The sequence below is a fragment of the Haliotis cracherodii genome, unplaced genomic scaffold, assembly GCF_022045235.1.
Source record: "Haliotis cracherodii isolate W230 unplaced genomic scaffold, xgHalCrac1.p SCAF_15, whole genome shotgun sequence".
In the NCBI taxonomy this organism is placed as follows: domain Eukaryota; kingdom Metazoa; phylum Mollusca; class Gastropoda; order Lepetellida; family Haliotidae; genus Haliotis; species Haliotis cracherodii.
Genome location: NW_027266270.1, coordinates 18,473,945 through 18,497,620, shown reverse-complemented (window position 1 = coordinate 18,497,620; position 23,676 = coordinate 18,473,945). Strand labels below are relative to the sequence as shown.

The 23,676-nt window shown below is 40.8% G+C and overlaps 1 protein-coding gene across 1 annotated transcript in view; it reads right to left on the bottom strand.

The window, feature by feature from the left end:
- LOC139461893 (sodium-dependent proline transporter-like) overlaps window positions 1-23,676 on the bottom strand; it is a 32,344-nt gene that overhangs the window by 6,007 nt on the left and 2,661 nt on the right. The window contains exons 2-9 of the mRNA XM_071243381.1: window positions 15,275-15,406; window positions 14,164-14,512; window positions 11,776-11,908; window positions 9,827-9,961; window positions 6,089-6,192; window positions 3,251-3,375; window positions 1,949-2,061; window positions 1,321-1,449 (exon numbers count right to left, since the gene is read on the bottom strand). Coding sequence (XP_071099482.1) covers window positions 1,321-1,449; window positions 1,949-2,061; window positions 3,251-3,375; window positions 6,089-6,192; window positions 9,827-9,961; window positions 11,776-11,908; window positions 14,164-14,512; window positions 15,275-15,406 — 1,220 coding nt within the window. The remainder of the gene's footprint in view (window positions 1-1,320; window positions 1,450-1,948; window positions 2,062-3,250; window positions 3,376-6,088; window positions 6,193-9,826; window positions 9,962-11,775; window positions 11,909-14,163; window positions 14,513-15,274; window positions 15,407-23,676) is intronic.

Genomic DNA, 23,676 nt, shown 5'->3' with positions numbered 1-23,676 from the left:
TTTTGTTCATGTTTTTATTTTGAAATCACGCATTTTCTGAAGTCAGTATGGCAAATTGAACCGTTTGAACACTTACAGGAGTCTTTTATTTGTTGCAAACCGAAATTGTTTCAGATTTGGTAAAAAACATAACTTTGGTTAAATCTTATTCAATGTCACAGGAACTTTTGTTGTTCAGTACATATAGGTGGGAGATAAAGGAAATATATACATGTAGTGAGTGAATATGGTTTTAAACCGCCTTCAGCAATATTCCAGCATTATGACGGCGGGAGACACCGAAATGGGCTTCATGCATTGTATCCATGTGGGGTATCGAACCGGCTATTTGGCGTGAGGAGTGAACGCTTTAACCACTAGGCTACTAAAGCGCCCCCTTCCAGGTAGGAAGGTAAAGGAAACATACAGATAGGAAGGTAAAGGAAACATACAGGTAGGAAGGTAAAGGAAAACATGCAGGTAGGAAGGTAAGGAAAACATGCAGGTAAGAAGGTAAGGGAAACATGCATTTTATAGGAAGGTAAAGGAAACATGGATATGGGAAGGTAAAGGAAACATACAGGTAGGAAGGTAAAGGGAACACACAGGTAGGAAGGTAAAGGAAACATTCAAGTAGGAAGGTAAAGGAAACACACAGGTAGGAAGGTAAAGGAAACATACAGGTAGGAAGGTAAAGGAAACATACAGATAGGAAGGTAAAGGAAACATACAGGTAGGAAGGTAAAGGAAACATACAGATAGGAAGGTAAAGGAAACACACAGGTAGGAAGGTAAAGGAAACATACAGGTAGGAAGGTAAAGGAAACATACAGATAGGAAGGTAGAGGAAACACACAGGTAGGAAGGTAAAGTGAACACACAGATAGGAAGGTAAAGGGAACACACAGATAGGAAGGTAAAGGGAACACACAGAAAGGAAGGTAAAGGAAACATTCAGGTAGGAAGGTAAAGGGAACACACAGATAGGAAGGTAAAGGAAACATACAGGTAGGAAGGTAAAGGAAACACACAGGTAGGAAGGTAGAGGAAACACACAGGTAGGAAGGTAAAGGAAACATACAGATAGGAAGGTAAGGGAAACATACAGATAGGAATGTAAAGGAAACATGGATATAGGAAGGTAAAGGAAACATACAGGAAGAAAGATAAAGGAAACATATATAAGTGTAAAGGCGTACCTTCCTCCCTGAAACAGACATTTATACATGTTTCAAATGATTGACAGAAGATGAAATGCATGCAAATCAGGCTGTTATCAGTTGAAATCAGCAGCTTGATATTTTTCACATGGACTTCCATGTGTTCCGTTGCTTGTTTCACCTGTGTTGTAAAGAGGAGCCCGGTGAAGTATGACAGACAACAGAAGGCGACTGTGACAGCAAGGCGGCGCCTCATTAAGGAGGGGAAATGGTCCACCACGGCGGAGATACACGTCTCTACCATCGAGAACTGCAGGGAAAATACGCTACATATACATCCGTAAATTGTGAGTGAGTGCGTGAATTGGGTTTAACGCCTCGTTGAACAGTATTTCAGTTATATCACGGCGTGTCAGTTTAATGTGGGTAGAAAACCCGAAGTGATGCAGGTCTCAGATGTTTACCACTTTGGTGAAACCCACGAGCACAGTGCACACACGACCATAGGTTCTGGCATGTCCAAGGGAGCCTTAGACGACATGGCTACCCGTACCCCTTCGTGACGAATGAATAACTGTAGATATAATAGTCACTTGCCGTGTATGTGTGTGTGTGTGTGTGCGTGCGTGTGTGCGTGTGCTTGCGTGTGTGTGTGTGTGTGCACGCGTGCATGTGTGCGCGTGTGCGTGTGCGTGTGCGTGTGTAAATATCCGAATGGAGGACTTTGTTAGGTCTTACATGTTCGACTTTACAGCAGTTCATGTTTAATTAGTCACCTGTTGATGCATACTAACACCAGATATACATACTATAGAGTCGATGGCAACAAAGACGAGCATGGCGAAGAACAGGAAGCTCCACAGCCTGGGGATCGGAAGATGAGTGAGGGCTTCTGGGTAAGTGACGTAGCCTAATCCGGGTCCTGGAATGATATTTGGACAGAGACAATTTTATGTAAATGATTGAATTCGTGTCTTCTCAATATTTCTCCGATTTCATAGCTCTTTCTGTCAATCGGTGAATCAGTGAATCGGCGTGGTTCTGAATCTTGCCACGTTTATCAGATCTGATTTGTTATCCCTAAAATGAACGTAATCAGGCAGTTCCGAATGAAGTATCTTAATATTGCGCTATATTATGGAATCACGGATACTGTACGTTCATCAGCGCCATGGCAGCCACATTTTAATTTGTAAGAATCGTATCGCATCGTTTAAATGACAAATTATAGAATTCAATGAGGTCGGATTGTTTTAGAAAGCTGATATCTGATTGGCGAAAATATTCATGCGTCCTTCCTATTATTGTGCGGTCAAAGTTTCTTCAGTTTTAACCTGACCTGAAGTTATATTGAGGATATGTAAGATCGTGACACAGAGAGAGTAATCAATGGGAGTAAAATATTTGATTTAAATGAGATAAATATTATTGACATAGGGTATATAATTGATCGAGTAGTCATACTGTCTAGCCAAATATCATGTTTATCTCTATAATACAAAACGTTCCTATTCGAGTGATCTTTTATGCAAACTATGCCCATCCTCGGCAAACAAAGGAAGTCTAGATGGTGCAAACTATTTTATATTGTTTACGTAACGCCATGCAGAATCTAGTTCTAATTAAATCAGAATGCATAGCAACGTTTCCGCTCACATTGACGTGTTAATCATGTGTGTTAAAGTGTTAAATTGTTGCAAAACCATGTCAGCTTGACCTTTCGTTGATCACGTGAGGGTCACGGTTATCCATTCAAAACGAGATAATGCCTACACGTGTAATGTACTGTTCGAGTATGGTCTTTTCATCATGTGGGAAAATTAAAACAGTAAAACCCTTTCCATATTCACAAGAAATCTCTGCTACAAACAGAGTCCATTGTGCGATTCCGACAATATCATGAGCATATGTTTCTGATTCACAATCAAAAAGTGATGATACCAGGTGTTCGCAAAAAGGTGATATCCGTCACAAACACATGCAAAGGCATTTGATGAAACAGTTAATGTAGTGATGCTCACGTATACAGGCTATGTTATTTGAGGCCTTAAGCTTGTCAGGGGGAACAACTACAAACAATTAAAGGCAGCCAGATAAACATGCCCATGTACCTGAGGAGACGACCTCTAACACAGGAATTCCTGTCTCTTTGGACATAAACCCCAGGATGGAAAAGACCACGATACCGCCAAACATGCTGGTTCCTTCGCTGACGAATGTCGCAATTATTGCGTCTCTGAAATGCAGAATTATTCGAATTATTCGAAATGCAGTAACACGTGTAGAGATGGTACAAGTAACACGTGTAGACATGGTACAAGTAACACGTGTAGAGATGGTATAAGTAACATGTGTAGAGATGGCATAAGTCACATGTGTAGAGATGGTATAAGTAACATGTGTAGAGAAGGTACAAGTAACACGTGTAGAGATGGTCTAAGTAACATGTGTAGAGATGGTATCAGTAACATATGTAGAGATGGTATAAGTAACATGTGTAGAGAAGGTACAGGTAATACGTGTAGAGAAGGTACAAGTCACATGTGTAGAGAAGGTATAAGTCACATGTGTAGAGATGGTATAAGTAACATGTGTAGAGAAGGTACAAGTAATACGTGTAGAGAAGGTACAAGTCACATGTGTAGAGAAGGTATAAGTAACATGTGTAGAGATGGTATAAGTAACATGTGTAGAGATGGTATAAGTAACATGTGTAGAGAAGGTACAAGTAACATGTGTAGAGACCGTATAAGTAACATGTGTAGAGATGGTATAAGTAACACGTGTAGAGAAGATACAAATAACACGTGTAGAGATGGTATAAGTAGCACGTGTAGAGATGGTCTAAGTAACATGTGTAGAAAAGGTATAAGTAACATGTGTAGAGAAGGTACAAGTAACACGTGTAGAGATGGTATAAGTCACATGTGTAGAGATGGTATAAGTAACATGTGTAGAGATGGTACAAGTAACACGTGTAGAGATGGTATAAGTCACATGTGTAGAGATGGTATAAGTAACATGTATAGAGAAGGTACAAGTAACATGTGTAGAAGAGGTATAAGTAACATGTGTAGAGAAGGTACAAGTAACATGTGTAGAGATGGTATAAGTAACACGTGTAGAGAAGGTACAAGTCACTTGTGTAGAGGAGGTATAAGTAACATGTGTAGAGATGGTATAAGTAATATGTGTATAGATGGTATAAGTCACATGTGTAGAGATGGTATAAGTAACATGTGTAGAGATTGTACAAGTAACATGTGTAGAGATGGTGTAAGTAACATGTGTAGAGATGGTACAAGTAACACACGTAGAGATGGTACAAGTAACACACGTAGAGAGGGTACAAGTAACATGTGTAGAGATGGTACAAGTAACATGTGTAGAGATGGTACAAGTAACATGTGTAGAGATGGTACAAGTAACGAGTGTAGAGATGGTACAAGTAACACATGTAGAGATGGTACAAGTAACATGTGTAGAGAAGATACAAGTAACATGTGTAGAGATGGTACAAGTAACACGTGTAGAGATGGTATAAGTAACATGTGTAGAGAAGGTACAAGTAACACGCGTAGAGATGGTATAAGTAACACGTGTAGAGATGGTATAAAGTAAAATATGTAGAGATGGTATAAGTAACATGTGTAGAGATGGTATAAGTAACATGTGTAGAGATGGTACAAGTAGCAAGTGTAGATGTGGCACAAGTAGAAAGTGTAGAGGTGGTACACGTAATACGTGTAGAGATGGTACAAGTAATACGTGTAGAGGTGGTACAAGTAACACGCATAGATGTGGTACAAGTAACACGTGTAGAGGTGATACAAGTAATACATGTAGAGGTGGTACAAGTAACACGCATAGATGTGGTACAAGTAACACGTTTAGAGGTGATACAAGTAGTGCGTGTAGAGAAGGTACAAGTAATACGTGTAGAGGTGGTACAAGTAACACGTGTAAAGGTGGTACAAGTAGCAAGTGTAGAGGTGGTACAAGTAGAAAGTGTAGAGGTGGTACAAGTAACACGTGTAGAGGTGGTACAAGTAATACGTGCAGAGGAAGTACAAGTAACACGTGTAGAGAAGGTACAGATTACACGTGTGGAGAAGGTACAAGTTTCACGTGAAGAGACAATTGTTGTTATAATTAATAATTCTTATAACGTCACTACATTGTTCCAAAAATCTATTATTTCCGACGAACAATTTTAGCCAAACACATGTTTCTGCCTATTTGTTGCTCCATGAAATGAACTAACGATGTTTAAATTCAATGCCTTTGTCATTCATTGTGTATTATGGAGTCTGACACTTTCCCTCAAAGACATTTCCCCACAATTCCCTATCAATAGAGGGAGAATTACCCACACCCATCAATAAAGTAATGAATGAACATTATCTTATTGTATGGATTACCTGCAGATCTCACTAAGTATAGGTTTTACAACTTGCTGTGGAGGATGGGATTAAAAGAGAATGCAAAAGGTTTTTTTCTGTTTCTAAAAACTAATCAAATTATTGATCGATGTGACATATCTCACAGGGTAACTTCGTGATCATGTTAACGTTTTTCTTAACAGTTTCGAAGAAGTGTAAAAATGGAAATAAATTAAAATTGGAAAATGAGAGAAGAACCACAAATGGGCTTTACACATTGTACCCATTTCGGGAATCGAACCCTGGTCTTCGGCGTGACGAGCGAACGCTTTAACCACCAGGCTACCCGACCTGCTTGTATAAGAATCTACATCGAAACGACGCCATATGCAATAAACCCGAAGTTATTATCCACAAAGTTGTACGCTTTCTGAAGCAACACATGCTCATACACAGGTCATACGAGAGTGTTTCAATGGTTTTTGGATAACAAACACTGTGAATGTTTGGGGAGCTTACTATCATCCTGCATTTCCAAATACTAGACGTACAATAGGAGGTAGTTACCTGAGGCAGTTGTTGTGGAAATCATTGTAGCTGGCCATGGTGATGAGGCCGCCCCAAGCAGGACCAAGGGAATAAAACACTTGTAGACACGCCTCCAGCCACACCTAAAACCACAGCTTGGAATTCAGTTTCATCCAACCTTTAAGACAGGCTTTTGAGACGGGTCTTCCGAGTCCGCTCAAAGCTGAAATTCGGGAGGATTAAGGGGATTAGGGCTGGGGGATAATAGTCTGTTCCCGACAGGTGAACGCTAGTTAGATCAAAAGCTTAAAAGCTGAAGTTTGCATGTGACAATTCAATTCTGAGTGAATCTCGATAAATCGTTCAGATTCAGGCCATGCATAATCCTCATCGCTTCTACAGTCTAAGATCAACACTCTTGTATCGAACCAGGGATAACTTCAAACATACTCTTCAGAAAAAAAGAAACGCAAAGCCAGATTTGTGGGAGGTAGGAAAATACATTTATACGAGAGACCGTACAAGGTATTGAGCCTAAATGTTGTGGAGAGAACACTTGGTGATTGTAGTCATCTCAGTTATCGGTACATAGGAAAAGCCCGAGGTGAAGGTCAGCTACCATCAATAACGTGTATGTTCCCCGTTGGAATCGATAACGGCCTGACATCTCCTGCCCATGGAAGAGACGAGTATGCGAATCACATACTGGGGAATGGTAGCTTACTCGGTTTGCAACGCAAAAGCCAACTGGGTTTATGGTTGACGTCGGCCTAGCCGTATATCCAATACATCCCGAAAGTGCTCTATAGGGTTCAAATCCGGGGATCTGGAGGGCCAGGGGAGGACATCAACGTTGTTGTCGTGTAGACAGGCTCTTGTGATCCGTGCTGTATGCGGTCGAGCGTTGTCCTGCTGGAATACACCGTTGCCGTTGGCTGCAATTGGGAGGACGTGTGGTAGGATAATTTCGTTGATGTATCGTTGAGCCGTAAGATTGCCCTGGATATGGACCAAACCTGTCCTGCCATGATGAGAGATAGCCTCCCTCATCATAACGCTACCTCTACCTAACCTGTCCATTTCCTGTATGCAGTTTCCGGCGTAACGTTCTCCCCACGTGTGTAGACCCTTACTCTTCCATCCCCTCGACGGGGGAGAAATCTTGATTAGTCGCTGAACCAGACATCTCTCCATCGTAGTTGAGGCCTGTGTTGACGACACCAATGCATTCGTTGTTGACAATGTTATCGACTCAATATGACCCGTCGAACAGGACGTCTTACTTGTAGACCTGCTGCTCTTAAACGGTTTCGTACGGTCTGGTTGGAGATTCTGCGCAGTCCGAGTATCTGGGATACGGTTAAGGTGGCTGTGCTCGTCCTTTCACGTAGGTAGCGCTGTCGGATGTAGCGATCTTGGGCGTTTCCCGACCTTGTCCGATCACCCATGCTGTTGAAACCGATCCCATAGCCTTGTGATGGTGCTGGGCGCTACATTGAAAACCCTGGCTACTGCTGATCGGGATTCCCCTGCCTGCAAGAGGCCTATGACGTTGTTTCTTTGCACTTCGCAGATGCCAGGCAAAAAAACCCTGCAATTTGATACCGTTCATAGTGCTGCTGCACGTGCAGTACGTACAGCTCAACGGCCCATTTTGTAATGCACTGGGTGCGTTTATCCGACTAATGGTTTGCATGTCCTTGTTGTGGTCATTTTGATCCGGGACATTTGTCACTGACACTATAACACATTAAACCTCTTCATTTTGCACTTCTTGGTCCGCCAAAAATATGCGTTTTGCGTTTCTTATTTTGAAGAGTATAGATGTCATGATCCTTAATTGTCACTAATATACAACTCAAAAGAAGCTAAGGACCACCTGATTCTTTCCTTTTACTAAAGTTTATCTATAATGCCACGGCAGATTAACAATAGTAATATGAAAGAATCTGGTCGTTCTTAACTTCTATTGAGTAGCATGCATATATCTACAGAACGTTTTACTGAATACTAGAGGCTGTAGGGTAGCCGAGTGGTTAAAGTGTTTGTTCGTCCCACGGTACTATGCATGAACCCCATGTTTGGTGGTGGTGATATTGTAGGAATATTATATTGCTTAAAGTTGTGTAAATCTCTACTCACTCACTCATTGGATATAAATGAGAGAGTGTGTGAGTTGTTTTAAGCAGCATTTAACAATCTTCCAACAATATCATGTCGGGGGACGCCGGAAAAGGGCTTCACACATTGTACCTACGTGTGGATCCGAACCCGGCATTGGATGTTGAGTTTTCTAAACTTAATGTGAAATTATGTAATCCATAGCGTTTCTTTGCTTCTTTTGAGCTTTAGCGTTGACGGTCAGTGGTTATCAGAAGGACTGTATATGTGTACCTGTATTATCAGGACTCTATGCGTGTACCTATATTATCTGAAGGACTGTATGCGTGTACCTGTATTATCAGAAGGACTGTATGTGTGTACCTGTATTATAAGGACTCTACGCGTGTACCTGTATTATCAGAAGGACTGTATGTGTGTACCTGTATTATCAGAAGGACTGTCTGCCTGTACCTGTATTATCAGAAGGACTGTAAGCTTGTACCTGTATTATCAGAAGGACTGTCTGCCTGTACCTGTATTATCAGAAGGACTGTATGAGTGTACCTGTATTATCAGAAGGACTGTATGTGTGTACCTGTATTATCATCAGGACTGTCTGCGTGTACCTGTATTATCAGAAGGACTGTATGTGTGTACCTGTATTATCAGAAGGACTGTAAGCCTGTACCTGTATTATCAGAAGGACTGTAAGTCTGTACCTGTATTATCAGAAGGACTCTATGTGTGTACCTGTATTATCTGAAGGACTGTATGCGTGTACCTGTATTATCTGAAGCACTGTATGCGTGTACCTGTATTATCAGAAGGACTGCATGTGTGTACCTGTATTATAAGGACTGTCTGCGTGTACCTATATTATCAGAAGGACTGTCTGCCTGTACCTGTATTATCAGAAGGACTGTATGTGTGTGCCTGTATTATCAGAAGGACTGTATGTGTGTACCTGTATTATAAGGACTGTATGCGTGTACCCGTATTATCAGAAGGATTGTCTGCCTGTACCCGTATTATCAGAAGGACTGTAAGCCTGTACCTGTATTATCTGAAGGACTGTCTGCCTGTACCTGTATTATCAGAAGGACTGTATGTGTGTACCTGTATTATCAGAAGGACTGTATGCGTGTACCTGTATTATCAGAAGGACTGTCTGCCTGTACCTGTATTATCAGAAGGACTGTCTGCGTGTACCTGTATTATCAGAAGGACTGCCTGTCTGTACCTGTATTATCAGAAGGACTGTATGCCTGTACCTGTATTATCAGAAGGGCTGTATGCCTGTACCTGTATTATCAGAAGGACTGTAAGCCTGTACCTGTATTATCAGAAGGACTGTAAGCCTGTACCTGTATTATCAGAAGGACTGTAAGTCTGTACCTGTATTATCAGAAGGACTGTATGCCTGTACCTGTATTATCAGAAGGACTGTAAGTCTGTACCTGTATTATCAGAAGGACTGTAAGCCTGTACCTGTATTATCAGAAGGACTGTAAGCCTGTACCTGTATTATCAGAAGGACTGTAAGCCTGTACCTGTATTATCAGAAGGACTGTAAGCCTGTACCTGTATTATCAGAAGGACTGTAAGTCTGTACCTGTATTATCAGAAGGACTGTAAGCCTGTACCTGTATTATCAGAAGGACTGTATGCCTGTACCTGTATATCTGTGAGCCGCGAGAAGTCCGGGGTGAGGTAGACGAGAACGCCCTCCTTGCCCCCAGGGAGCAGGAGACCTTGCACCAGGAGGATGACCAGCAGTATGTATGGAATCGTCGCCGTCACGTACACCACCTGTAGACGTGACACTGAAAGTTAGTGTGATAGTCACCGTCACGTACACCACCTGTACATGTGACACTGATAGTTACTGTGATCGTCGCCGTCACGTACACCACCTGTAGACGTGACACTGATAGTTACTGTGATCGTCGCCGTCACGTACACCATCTGTACACGTGACACTGATAGTTACTGTGATCGTCGCCGTCACGTACACCACCTGGAATTCGTATCATCGCTGACACTGTATGAGGCTGGTAGTCAATGTGTGTTTGTATCCGGAGTCAATAATTGAAGTCCAATATTTTCTTTGTTACGTATAGCAGTCGTAAAAAATGCAATTTTTGGAAACATTGTAATTCTTAGAGGATGGTAGTATAAACCGACGCTCGTTCGCAGACTTGTGCACAGTTGCGCCCCTTGGTTGTGCGAGGATCCACTGGTCGTTGGTTCGAATCCCAGAATCGCTTTAATAATGTTTGGTTTCACAGCAGGTCTTCTGGTCTATTACAAGCACCGATCTACGTTGTGTTTGACCCATCTCTTCAAGGACTACGTTAGAACAAAGGCATATCAAAGATAAATCAACATTATGAAAAATACTCCTTAAAAAACAAACGCATAACTAGATTCTTGGTTTAGAAAGATCTGAAATGATACGAGTGAGGAATTTACAAACAGGACAATAGTGGAAGACATTACGTGGAAAATGACAAAAGTCAAGGTCACGAGAACTCAATATCTCGTGCGTATGCCACGAGCGACAAGTTCTGCCTTGCAACTCCAGCCCATGGTGAAATGAGAGTACGTATCACACAGTGGGGGATGCTAACCCACTGGGCCTGTCGTGCATACAGTATGCAAGCTGTTGCGATATGTATGATTCAGGGGACCGCCTCCGTGGTCTATTGGTAGAGCGTCCGCCCGGAGAGCGGAAGGTCCGGGTAAAATCGATTTTGAGAGGACCGTAGGAATGGTTCTGTTACACGTGCTGTATGCGGTCTAACATTATCATGTTGACATGTTATGCTGCCGTGTACTTGCACTAGTTTTGTTCTATCAGTGTGGGAGATAACCACCCACATCATTACGCTGCTTCCGTCATATCTCCATCTCCCGTATGAAGTTGTCTGCAAAACGTTCATGGCGACGTCGATAGATCCTGGCTCGTCCCATAAGCTCGACGAGGCGTCCATCTTGACTCGTGGCTGAACCAAACAGTTCTCCATCAATGGTTAGACTGTGATGTACGTGCTTAACGCCATTGACGTCGCAGTTGACGATGTTGATGCCACAAAATAACACCTCTGACCAGCTGTCTCGCTGTCTCGCTGTCTGGACAGATACCCTTGGCAATCCTTGAACTGAAGTTGTCAAAGAAGATGATGTTGCACGCCTTGTCCGCAAATGACGTGAACCTGACCTGGGTCGGTTATTATGGCTCCAATACCAAAGTCTAAGTATAGTGCTCTTGGATATGTTAAATATCTTAGCTACAACCGACTGCCCGATGACGATGTTCCGTTGTACTCCAGTATGTCGTGGCTTGACTTCGCAATTGGACAGTTGCTAACAGACAACATTTGGCAACCCCGCCTACCCTCCACCCCATTAATAAAGGCCTAGTCATGATGTTTATTTAAGGTTACGCATGGGTTATTGGTCGTTCCTGCATGTTGATGATTCTGATATTCATATTTCCCATATCGTCCTAAAGCCTTTCACATATGTATATCCATATCATATATGCGCTTCTTTTTTGAAGAGTATATCATTTAAGGAAATATGAAATCATACAAATAAAAGAATTATACTCATTTCGTGACCTTTCCAACTGAATGAATTCCTTTGATTACTGACAGGAAGATGATCGTCCAGGCCGCAAGTAGACACAGAGCCAGGTGCCACTGGATGTACCCGACGTCCCCCAGACCCCCGGAAATACCCAGGGTGTTGTATCTGTCGGGGGGAGTATGAAAGGCAGTGAGTGACATCTTGTAAATGCAACTGATGGCCTACCATAAACACGTGCATCATATGAAGCAGTTAATTACAACAGATTTCGAGAATAGAAAGTGATTTATACTAACATTTGCAAACTAAACCATTAACATGTGTCACCACTTTGTGTTCCATTATAATACTGCTTCAAGAATACACATTAAAAAAGTTTCTAATCCGATCCATAAGTAGGAAATATGTGATATTTATAATACAACATTCAGAACACATATTTGATGGTTTAATGATGCGAAGTCATGTGAAGGCATCAATAGTACAAACGCATGTCTTTTGAATTGAAACAAGCATATTAGTTTGGATTAGATTTTACCACCGTATTTAAAACATGTTCTTTTAAAATCAGTTATTTTTGATTGAAAGAAGTTTTTTACTCAAAACTGCTATGTTTTGTTAGTGTCAGTAGAGAAACTCTGAAATGGTTTTGCCAAAGTGGTAAACGTCTAAGACCTGCTTCAATTCGAACGGCTTTTCCTCCTCCGTTATATACACAAAAAAGAAGAAGTTAAGCACATCCCTATTTCTGAACCATGACAAATGGCAAAAATCATGGCATGGGATGAATGACCACAGGAGCTGGGCAATACCAATGTCATCAGATAGAACAACCATTTGACAACAAATAAAGAAGATATTGGTGAGTTGTGATTGAAATTTACTGACAAAAACATCATGGTAACACAGGTGCTGTTTTTGACCTTGGACAATACCCCAAAAAGTATGGAGCTGCAGGATTAAGAAAACGTACTACGTTTGATGTTTCATGTGAAAAAGTTCTCTACTTGACCTGACACACGTGAAACAGATCAGTAGCGGGTATAGCCGCCACGTGCCCGGATGACACATCCACCTTACGTCTCATGCCTCCAGTCAGACGTTGGATCTGTTGATGGGTCAACCACTCCTGATGGAATTCTGCTTCCAATTGGCGTAAATCTTGTACAGGAGAAACTCGTGCCTGTATGCGCCGCCCCAGAATATCCCAAACACGTTCAAGGGGGTTCAAATCTGGGCTCATTGCTGGCAAGGGAAGAGTTGTTATTGCATTGGTCCTTATGTAATCCACGACTGAGTTCGAGTAGCAAGAGGGTTGTTGTCAAAATGAAGAAACGACGACTGGCCTCAAAACGTCCCGGATGTACTGAGCCCCTGTTAAGTTGGCCCTTATGGTGAGCAAACCCAACCTGCAATCATGAGAGATACACTCCCCAACCATTACCGAGCCCCCGCCGTATGCAGCAGTCGGTTTAATGTTCCTGGGGGTGTAGGCCGTGTTCCGATGCCTCCAATCAGTGTCGTGGAGCAGAAAGCGACTTTCGTCTGACCAATGGATCCGTCTCCAAGTTCCCAGACTCCAGTTTTGTCGCGCAATACACCATGCTAAACGAGTAGCTTTGTGGTGATCTCTCAACAAGGGACACTTTATGACTCGTCTAGCCTTCAGTCTTTCTGCTTTCAAGGCGGTTCTGGTGACGGTTCTGGTGCTGAAACGACGATTGGGCAACCACAGCTGTTTCAGGCGAGTACTTGTTATAAACTTAAGGGTTCTCGGCGTATGAGACAAAGAAGGTTCCTGTCTTCGCGATGTGTCGTCACAGGAGGTCTTCCGGATCTGGGACGGTCCTGTACATCACCGGTCTGAGCATGTTTCTCGACTAAACGGCTTACGACAGTGTGATGATACCGACCAATGGCATTACAAGACATTCCTGCGTTATGCATGCCGATTATTTGCCATCTTGTGGCGTTTGATAATCGACTTCGTGCCATGGTCACACAATGTCAAGGAATAACTGTTTAAAACCGAGCTTAAGAAAGCAATTTTAACGATTGGATATACTGCTTTTAGAGATACTCGAGGGTAGCATGCTGCACGGTCATATCATGCATGGCGCGTGAGTTTTCATCACGCATGCCTGATTACATCATCTCGAGAAATCATAATTCTTCCCGTAATTATATCCTTCATGACCGTAACAAATATTGGGACCAAACAATAGTGAAGTATATTAGGGTGTGCTTAACCTTTTTCTTTGTGTATATATCCGAAAGACTGTTCAAAACGAGCATTGTAAACATTCACTGATGTGACGATCGTACCAAAATGAACAATGTGATGCCATTATAGAATTGCGTTTCTTGATATTATAAGTGAGAACCTTATTGGATAATTAAAACATGTATGCGCATCTTACTGCCAAAATTCCTCAGATGCTGTGTGAGAGAGTGTTGTATTGGACCATAGTTTAGCGTCATTGACATCAATATTTTCGTTATTAATGTAGGAACACAACGTCGCAACGCCTGCTTCAGTGACATTGGCCTTGTCACCTAGACACGTTCTGTTGGGAAAGGGGGACACAGTTTGGTTTTGTAGAGCACTGATGCTGGTTACACACAGATCAGTATTCCACCAGTTCCCACATGTTGACCAAGGAAGGGCGGGTGAACAGGAACGCACCAAGTAGTAGATGGACCAGGCAAGGACGGTAGTAAAGTATGCGCAGGTTACGCCAGAGAGAAGAACCATTCCAATTCCAAGACCTTTTAAATAATATAATTAACAGGAAATGAAGCGAAATCCCCCCCAAACCGGAACTCCTCTCACCTGCCACAGGGAGATTAAATATATTTCCCAAAACATTTGTTTATTCGTGGTTTATCGCCGCTCTAAGCAATATTCCAGCTATGACGGCTGCCTGTAAATATTCGAGTCTGGACCAGACAATCCAGTAAGCATCATGAGCGTAGATCTACGCAGTTTGGATACGTTGACATGCATCAACCAAGTCTGCGAGCATGATCCCGTTAGTCTCTCTTTTAGTCGACAAGCATGGGTTGTTGAAGATCAATTCCAACCTGGATTTTCACGGGGTTTTCCCCAAATGAAGCAAATACTTTATTAGTGTATTAGGATCTTACCCAAAGAAATAAATACTCCCCCCACCCAAAAAACACAAAAAAAACTTGAATAAAATATTTATTCTCAGACATTTGATAACAAAAAAACCTTGGCTGCCAAAAAATATACATTGTTGCCAGATGTTTTTTTAAAAATACAGTAAACTAGGGTTATAACGAACTCAAAGGGACCTCTAATTTTAGTTCATTATAACCGTAGTTCGTTAAAAGCATATATACAGCATAACTACAGCAAATAGTTGGGACAAAAAAGTAAGTTCGTTATATCCGTCAGTTCGTTATAGGCGTGTTCGTTATAAGCGTAGTTTACTGTATAGTTCGGCTGATAGTTTTAATTGACAAATATCAGTTTTAGCAGATATAGCTGAAAAAATATCCACTCACCTTTCATTAGAGGACACAGTGCCCAGATGTGTAGGGCACTCTTCCCAGAAAATTGACCAAGAGACACCTCCAAGAAGAAGAGAGGAAGGCCGCACAGAACCAGGAAAATAACGAAGGGGATGAGAAAGGCTCCTGAAATTATAAGGTCACAAAGTGAGAGAATAAAAGCGACTAAACTCTTTCCATAATCATATTAATAAAAGCGACACAATTATTTCCATAATCAAAACAAAAATCTCTGCTGAAGGTGAAGTCCTTTGAACGAGTAAGACAAAATTATGAGCATGAGTTTATGAGTTACTATCAAACAGTGATGCTACCAGGGGTTCTCGAAGAGGGTAGCGTATCCTGCCCTACCAGTGGCACCCGTCACCAACACATGCAAAGGCCAGTTAATTGTTTACCTGAAAAACATGGGAACATATTGCCATGATATTTGTCACCGGTGTGTCAAATTTGGAAATGTCCTCCACATGTCTACCATAAAACATTTGGAAAGCTTGACGGAGGCCGTAAAAGTTATAATCCTAATTAAACAAACTTTGAGCGAGAGTCGTATAACGTTCCCTGAAATTTTCACAGAAAAAAAATGATCAATTGTACCTAAAAAATTGTGAAATGTTGACATTAAAAGCTGGAGCTGCTGGAACATTGCTCGACATGATGTGAAAGTTGACTATTGGAAAGTTTAAGTCATTCCTCTTGTCATACAGTCTTGTGGCTATTGTTGCGATTTTTTATGCCTAAGTACAGTAAACTACGGTTATAACGAACTCAAAGGGACCTCTAAGTTTAGTTCGTTATAACCGTAGTTCGTTGTAAGCATATATACAGCATAACTACAGCAAATGTTAGGGACAAAAAAGTAAGTTCGTTATATCCATCAGTTCCCTATAAGCGTGTTCGTTATAACCGTAGTTTACTGTATGAAACAAATGAGACTGTGTCTCAGTTTACTTATATTTCTAGTTCAGGCGGGTAAATCAGTGGAAGGGAATTGGCTGACCGATAAATGACATAACGTCATCAAATTCCCTTTGTTTTAATTGTTTTCGATTCATATGGGCGCATAGAAATGGTGTCCAATGGGGATGCCTAATTTTTGCCTAAATAGCAACAAATGTCCAGTTGCAAAGTCTAGAATTTCACATACTGTTTTCTCAGTAAACTTCAGATGACAAAGTGTCCTGAAGTTTTGAAAATATATAGATATAAGTATGTCTGTGGTGACCACGATCAGTGACACATGTTGTTACCTATTTGCTTAAAACCACTTGCGTTTCTTTTGCGTGTGAGTATATTGATAATTTTTGTTAATCTTAAGAAAGGGATTTGTCGGTACATTTGCTGGCCCAATAGTATATATGATGTGATGTGATGTGATGATGTGACGTGACGTGACGTGTCGTGACGTGATGTGATGTGATGTGATGTGACGTGACGTGACGTGATTCGATGTGATGTGATGATGTGACGTGACGTGACGTGACGTGACGTGACGTGACGTGACGTGATGATATGATGTGATGTGATGTGATATTGTCACTTGTAGAGCGTATTGGCATTATTTGATATGTCACAATTTCTTTGATCAAACAGTTATTGTAGTGATGCTTCCATTGAATGTTTAATGTTATTTATAGCCTTGTTGGACAGATTGACTCAAACCACTCTGAAACAGCACTCGCAATAGTTGATACAGTGCTGCATTATGACTGTCAAGCGATCCCAACACTCGGAGTGTCCATGTGTAGAGAGAATTAGGTGAAACAATTAGTATTGGTTATATATTTTTTTCAGGTGGTCAAAGAGATTTCCACCTGTTACAGCTCCTGTTACACGTGGTATAAGTATTGGTTTACAGTTATTATCTCTGATGTGGTTGCAGATTCATTTCTTACACCAGTCTTCATTGAACCAATTTCTTTTAACACCAAATTACCCTGTCACCGATCACTTTTTACAAACTGTCGCTGAATTTCAGGACTAGGCTTTCTGCAGAGATTTCTTATGAATATGGAAAGGGTTTTGTTGCTTCTATTTATTTGATATTCCTGGTAGCATGAGGATTCCACGAGAGGAACGATTGTGTAAAACTGTAAAATTTAATGTTATTAACTGTCCCTTAACAATCACCTACGATTACTTTACGTTAAGAAATATTACGATAATCATAGCGAATACGTATGTTCAGTTATTTTCAGTAAAAGATAGCACTATTGGAAAAGGTTAGTATGTACCTGAAGTATTTCAGTTGATTACAAACGTTTATTTTCTCTTAAATCCTCTTAAACTTTAAAATCGTACAATTCTGTTCATAATAAATCGGTCTGTGATCAAGGCTGGTGTGTCATTGTATTAACTTCCAAGCAATCCGAGGTCATGCATACATGCTTATGTGGAGATGCGCCAGCTGGGGAGCAATGTATATGTTTGAATAAATATTCATTTACTCATTACTGAAAAGTCACGCACTTAATACGAGACAAACGTATAAAAAAATCCGTTGCATTTTATACTTCTAAGCGTGCACTTCAGTTCCATCTGGAATGAACAATTTTCTGCACACAATGCTGTCATGTTTTGCACGTGAATGGGCTGACGTTTCCTTGAGTTCAGGCGTGTGTTTTAGGTAGCTTTTTGCATCACCTGCAATCTTGCACTTTTCATTGCTTTTAATAGTCGTTCATTTTTCTCAATTTCATAAAAGCATCCAATAGGTGTGACATAGGCATAAACAACACGTTCTTCAACTGTTAAGTATATTGTCGACCCACTCAGACCTATATATTGACGCGTGTTGACATACGCTCATGTTTGACGCCCTACATACCTACAGTTTGTCATTTACTTCCTTATCGACCGCCTCCGTGGTCTAGTGGTAGAGCGTCCGCCCGGAGAACGAAAGGTCCGGGGTTCGATCCCGGCCGCGGCATACCAAAAGACGTTAAAAGATGGTACTTGTTGTTACCCTGTCTGGCGCTCGGCATTAAGGGGCTAAAACAAGGACTGGTCGGCTCGGAGTCAGTATACTGTGTCTGAGTGGGGTATTCATGTTAAACTGATGATGATATCTCAGTGAGCTAGCACTATAAATCGGCATCAGTCCGGACTAGTACAAGCAGCCACACAAAAACACACATACATGCACGTCGCTATATAAGTGCAATAATCGTGGACGCGACGTTAAACCCCATTTCACCTCACTTCACCTACTTCCTTTTCCTGGTACGTTCGATAATAACTTTTCAATTGTTTTTTCTCTCGGTTTAATGCAGAACATCAAATGACACGCACATAACATGGATGAGTGATCAAACAGTAGGCATTGTATTGTAATGTCTGGTATTCATCATCCAACAAAAAAAATACATGAATGAATATTTCATCATATTCAATTGAATCCGATTACTCTTGGTTGTAAAATTTATTGTGAGTGAGTGAGTTGGGTTGGGTTTTAATAGTATTCCAGTTATTTTACAGTGATGCGGGAAGAAAGCCCCAAGGGAACCCTGTCTTAGTCCTTTACCGCTTTGGTGAAACCCACGAGCACGGGTATGGTGTTGAAAACCTAAAATCATAATCGTGGCGAACCGGGATTCGAACCAACAATCATAGGTTCCTGGCGTGCCAAAGGGACTTAACTCTGCACAGCGAAATGCGGCGCCTCAGACGACTGGGATAACCGTGCCCCCTCAACTTTTGAGTGTCGTGTCCATGTTTACTTTTTGATACAGAAAATAAATGTTTCCAAACACAGGAATAAGTAAATATATTTAATTAATACCATACTAGTTTGTAAATACATATACATGTGAGAATATACGAATTAGAGGACATACAAACAAAAAACTATAAACACTAACTTAATACAATGCGTGAATACACAATGCCATTTAGAAAGTGGTCAAATGTAACAAATATTTGGGATAACACTTTCTTCGTTAAGTACGGAATCTCGTACTTTTTTGGGTTGAGTCACGTCCGGGATTCGAACCCACGCTCGCAATTGGGTTTGTGTATTGTGTATTCATAGCTTTCGGCCATGGGAGCCGTGCCAATTTACACTTGTCAGGGGGTTACTCAAAGTACGTGATCTAGACTACCAGTTGTCAGACTTTCATTTTTTGTCGGACGGGACTCAACCCCAAAAAGTACGAGAATCTGTACTTTAGTAAGAAGTGTTATCCTTAATATAACATTTGTTAATACAATGCGACATGAATTTGTATGATGTAGTGTAGTCGTATGCCGTCGTGTCTCGTCGTGAGGCAACACCTTCACAACAGGTGACGTACCCACGATTGTTTGTTTGTTGTTTAGCATCGCACTCAGCAATATTCCAGCTATATGACGGCCGTCTGTAAATAATCGAATCTGGACCAGACAATCCAGTGATTGATATTATGAGCATCGATCCACTCTTTTGGGATCGACGTCAACTCGAACCCACAATCATAGGTTTCTGGCGTGTCCAAGGGACACAACTCTGCACAGCGAGTCGCGGCGCCTTAGACGATTGGGCAACCCGTGTCCCCGAAGTAAATAAGGAAAATGGTCGTGTAGGTATCCACATGGGTTCGAACCCTAAGTGAGCTCTTTGAGCCCTCATCCTCCATTCCTTTTTGACGGGTTTTACCAAAGTGACATACGTTGGGCCTACCTAGTTCCTCATTGATTTTAATTGATATAATCAGGATACTCTTCAATGTGGAGTTTCACCAATATTTTGTATTAACGCAACAATGGAATATGTTTCGAAGGATAACCGAGACTGATTATTCGTAAATATTTGTCATTGATAAACAATTTATAACATTTTACTGTCTTTCCGTTATATAAATTGTTAAACAATGACAAATATTTACGAATGGAAAAAGGACAGATGTTCATTAGGCTTTTGAAACCTCAACTTAATTCAAAAGTATAATTTTCGAAACTTTCCCATGTAGCTCAATGTGTATTTGTGCTCTCACACCATAATATATTCATGCCTCCCACTACTGCCACTAACTATGACGTCATAAGCTTTATGACGTCAAAATCATAATGTTGGCTTTCGCCTAGGACTACGTTTTACTTCTCACTATATTGTCACTGTTACATCATCTACTACTGTAGTGCGTCGCCTAGGACTACAATGTCTGGGAGATTTGTACAAACTGATATATTTTATAAAGATACTGATACGCACCAATATTTGGATTTTGGATCATGTCACCCGTATCATACAAAACGTAGTATTCCTTAGTGTCTCGCAAGACGTATTTGTACCATTGTTTCCGGGAATGATGTTAAAACTTCCCGCCTTGCTGAACTTAAGAGTTTCCTACTGCATCAAAATTATCCAGCAAAGCTAATTGAAGATAGCATACAGAAGGCGCTAAGTATTGAGCAACTAAAACTGAGAGAAAATTCTGAAGAAAACAATATGGGGAATAATTTACCTCTAGTATCTACCCTGATCATGAAAAAACATTATCCATGGTTCAACGATACCTGCCTATTTTGAATCAAAGTATTAAAATGGAGAAGATATTGAGTAAATACAATATTATCAATAGCCAAAGACAACCCAAAAACTCTTCTCTGACAAGTTCTAGATTTGATTCTGTTGTCATCACACCACAGGTTTCTAAGTGCGGTGACAAACGTTGCCTAACTTGCAGCAAAATATTTGAAGGCTGTTCAGTCCAAATTACAAAGGACACTAAATTTATTGTAAAACAAAATATGACTTGTCATGCTAGAAATATTATTTACTTGATTGTTTGTAGTAGATGCAATGAAAAGTATATCGGAAAGACAGAACTTAAATTAAAAAGAAGAATGAATCTTCACCGTTCACCAATAAAGCAGCCACACAACCGCACGATTCCACTCAGTGAACATTTAGATACACGTGGAAGCGGAAACTTTTTAGTTTTCCCGCTATATAAGCTAAATTTTGATCATGAACCTATATTGTTTCAAAAAGAGCAACATTTCATTCATAAATACGCGCCAAAGTCAAATGTAAAGGCGAAAGTTATTTGTTCATTGTCACCTTGGTATTGTGACGTCATAATTCTCCTGTGTTTAATCTTACTCCACTTAGTTAATTATTACTATATTGTGCCTGAGAGTTAGAACTGTACTGTGCTTATATATATATATATATATATATATATATATATATATATATATATATATATATATATATATATATATATATATATATATATCTGATATATATATATATACTGATATACTGATATATATATATATACTGATGTTAATGTTATGTAACATAAATTACCTTATGAGTGAATGTATTGAAAATGACAAAAAACAAAACAAAGCCATACCACAGTGTATAAGATTGTTCACCGCTTAATAAGGTGTCGGTACGGCAGGATAAAGTTACTCCCCTCAAGTTTCTCTTCAGACTGATTTTGGACGGATTCAATCTAGCGTGACCTGATCCTGGGACTGATCATGACACACTCTAGAGTGAAATTGTCCCAGGATCAAATCACTCCCCTCTCAGGATCAAACCTCTCCCTTCAGTATATAATGAACACCCCTCAGGATCGAATCACTCTTCCCAGGAATGAATGCAAACTACACATTTATATATTTGGAAATAATATACCGTATTCCCTCAATTAGACGCCGGGTCAAAGGCTTGTCCTAAATAAATAGAAGCCCGGGCGTCTAATAGAAGAAATACCGTAATTCCAAATGGGTAAACATGCCACATTAACTATCAACAGGGTTGATACTATTGTATCGTGTGTGGATGTGGTGTAGGTCTCAGTGGTATTCACATGTTGACGAATCATGATGTTTTCTCATATGAAATGCATTAATTTTAAGTTCTAATTTTCAAACTAGCCGCGCATTCTTGTTGCAGGAAAAGAAAACCATGAGTCACATGTTTGTCCAGTGAAGTTGTAATCATTCATATTTCTTTTTGGCAAGTCCATATACATCATATAGATGTTCAATCAAAGTACAATAAAGTAACATTCTTTATACATAAAAGTATATGGATTTGCGGCAACAATATAGCCGACGCAGTGTAAATTGTAATTAAGGGCTAATTAAGGCATCACACGTATTTGGTAATTTCAATACAGCTCACTTTCATCTTGTTACCTTTAGCCAGTTCACGCAGAAGATACTATCGGCACAAGTTAATTCACATACAGATAGACATTAATTATAGTTTACCTCCACGAGATGAAATCTAAGGTTGACTAAACATTTTGCAAGTTGCAGCAAGTTGCCGAATACCCACAAACACTGACAGATTAGTCAGAATGGTGGCATTAAGAAATCGGTTGAACACTGCCAGTCATATAAGGGACAAGTTGCAACAGGCACTGGTGTACGAGTACATGCCCACACAGTCCACGTGTCATCCCACAACTTACTGCACGTCATATGAATCAGAGGCGTCAGTGGAGTATGGCACCGCAGCACTGAGATAATCGACGTTAGACTAACATCACGTTATCTGACGAATCGACGTTCACTCTCGTCTTTCATGCCCGAAGGAAACGAGTTTGGAGAATGTCCTAATAAGCGTTTGATGGACGTTAACGTCGTACATCATGACCTTTTTGGGGATGGGTCAAAAATGGTATGACGTGGCATCACAATGACTTGCCAAACTGCGCTCCATATTGTCCATGGCAGAGTCGCAGGACAACACTATCGGGATAACATCACTGCACCACTCGTCTAACAGCAAAACATCCATGCCATGCCATGGCCAGCACTCAGTTCCGACTTTTTCTCCACTGTACACGTCTGGGGCGTCATTGGCAGACGTGTACATCAACGTCAAATTCTACCGACCACTCTCGATGAACTCGGAGTTGCTTTCACTGACGTTGGTCGACTCATCGGAAGCATACCTCGAAGAATTCGTGCATGTCTGACCAACAGATGTGGTTTTACCCGATATCAGTGACGTAGAAGATATGTCGGATCAGAATAAATGTCTTGATGATTCCCATGATCCCGTACTGTTTTGGCCTAGTATACAATAAACACTTGCGTCCAAGGTACTTTATAGATGTTAACCCGGGTTTCTATGTCATCATCATGACTTACCATTCCAGGAATTTGAACATCACTTCGCAGAACCATCTATGTCCAATTAGTCGAAAGGTACCTGGCTGTCATGATTCCCACTATCCCGTACTGTTTTGGCCTAGTATACAATAAACACTCTTGTCCAAGGTACTTTAAGGATGTTAACCCGGGTTTCTATGTCACAACCATCAACATCATGACTTACCATTCCAGGAATTTGAATTCGCAGAACCATCTATGTCCAAGTAGTCGAAAGGTACCTGGCTGACAATGCCCTATTTCTGACAGTTCTTATGCTATTTCCAAACCTTATTACT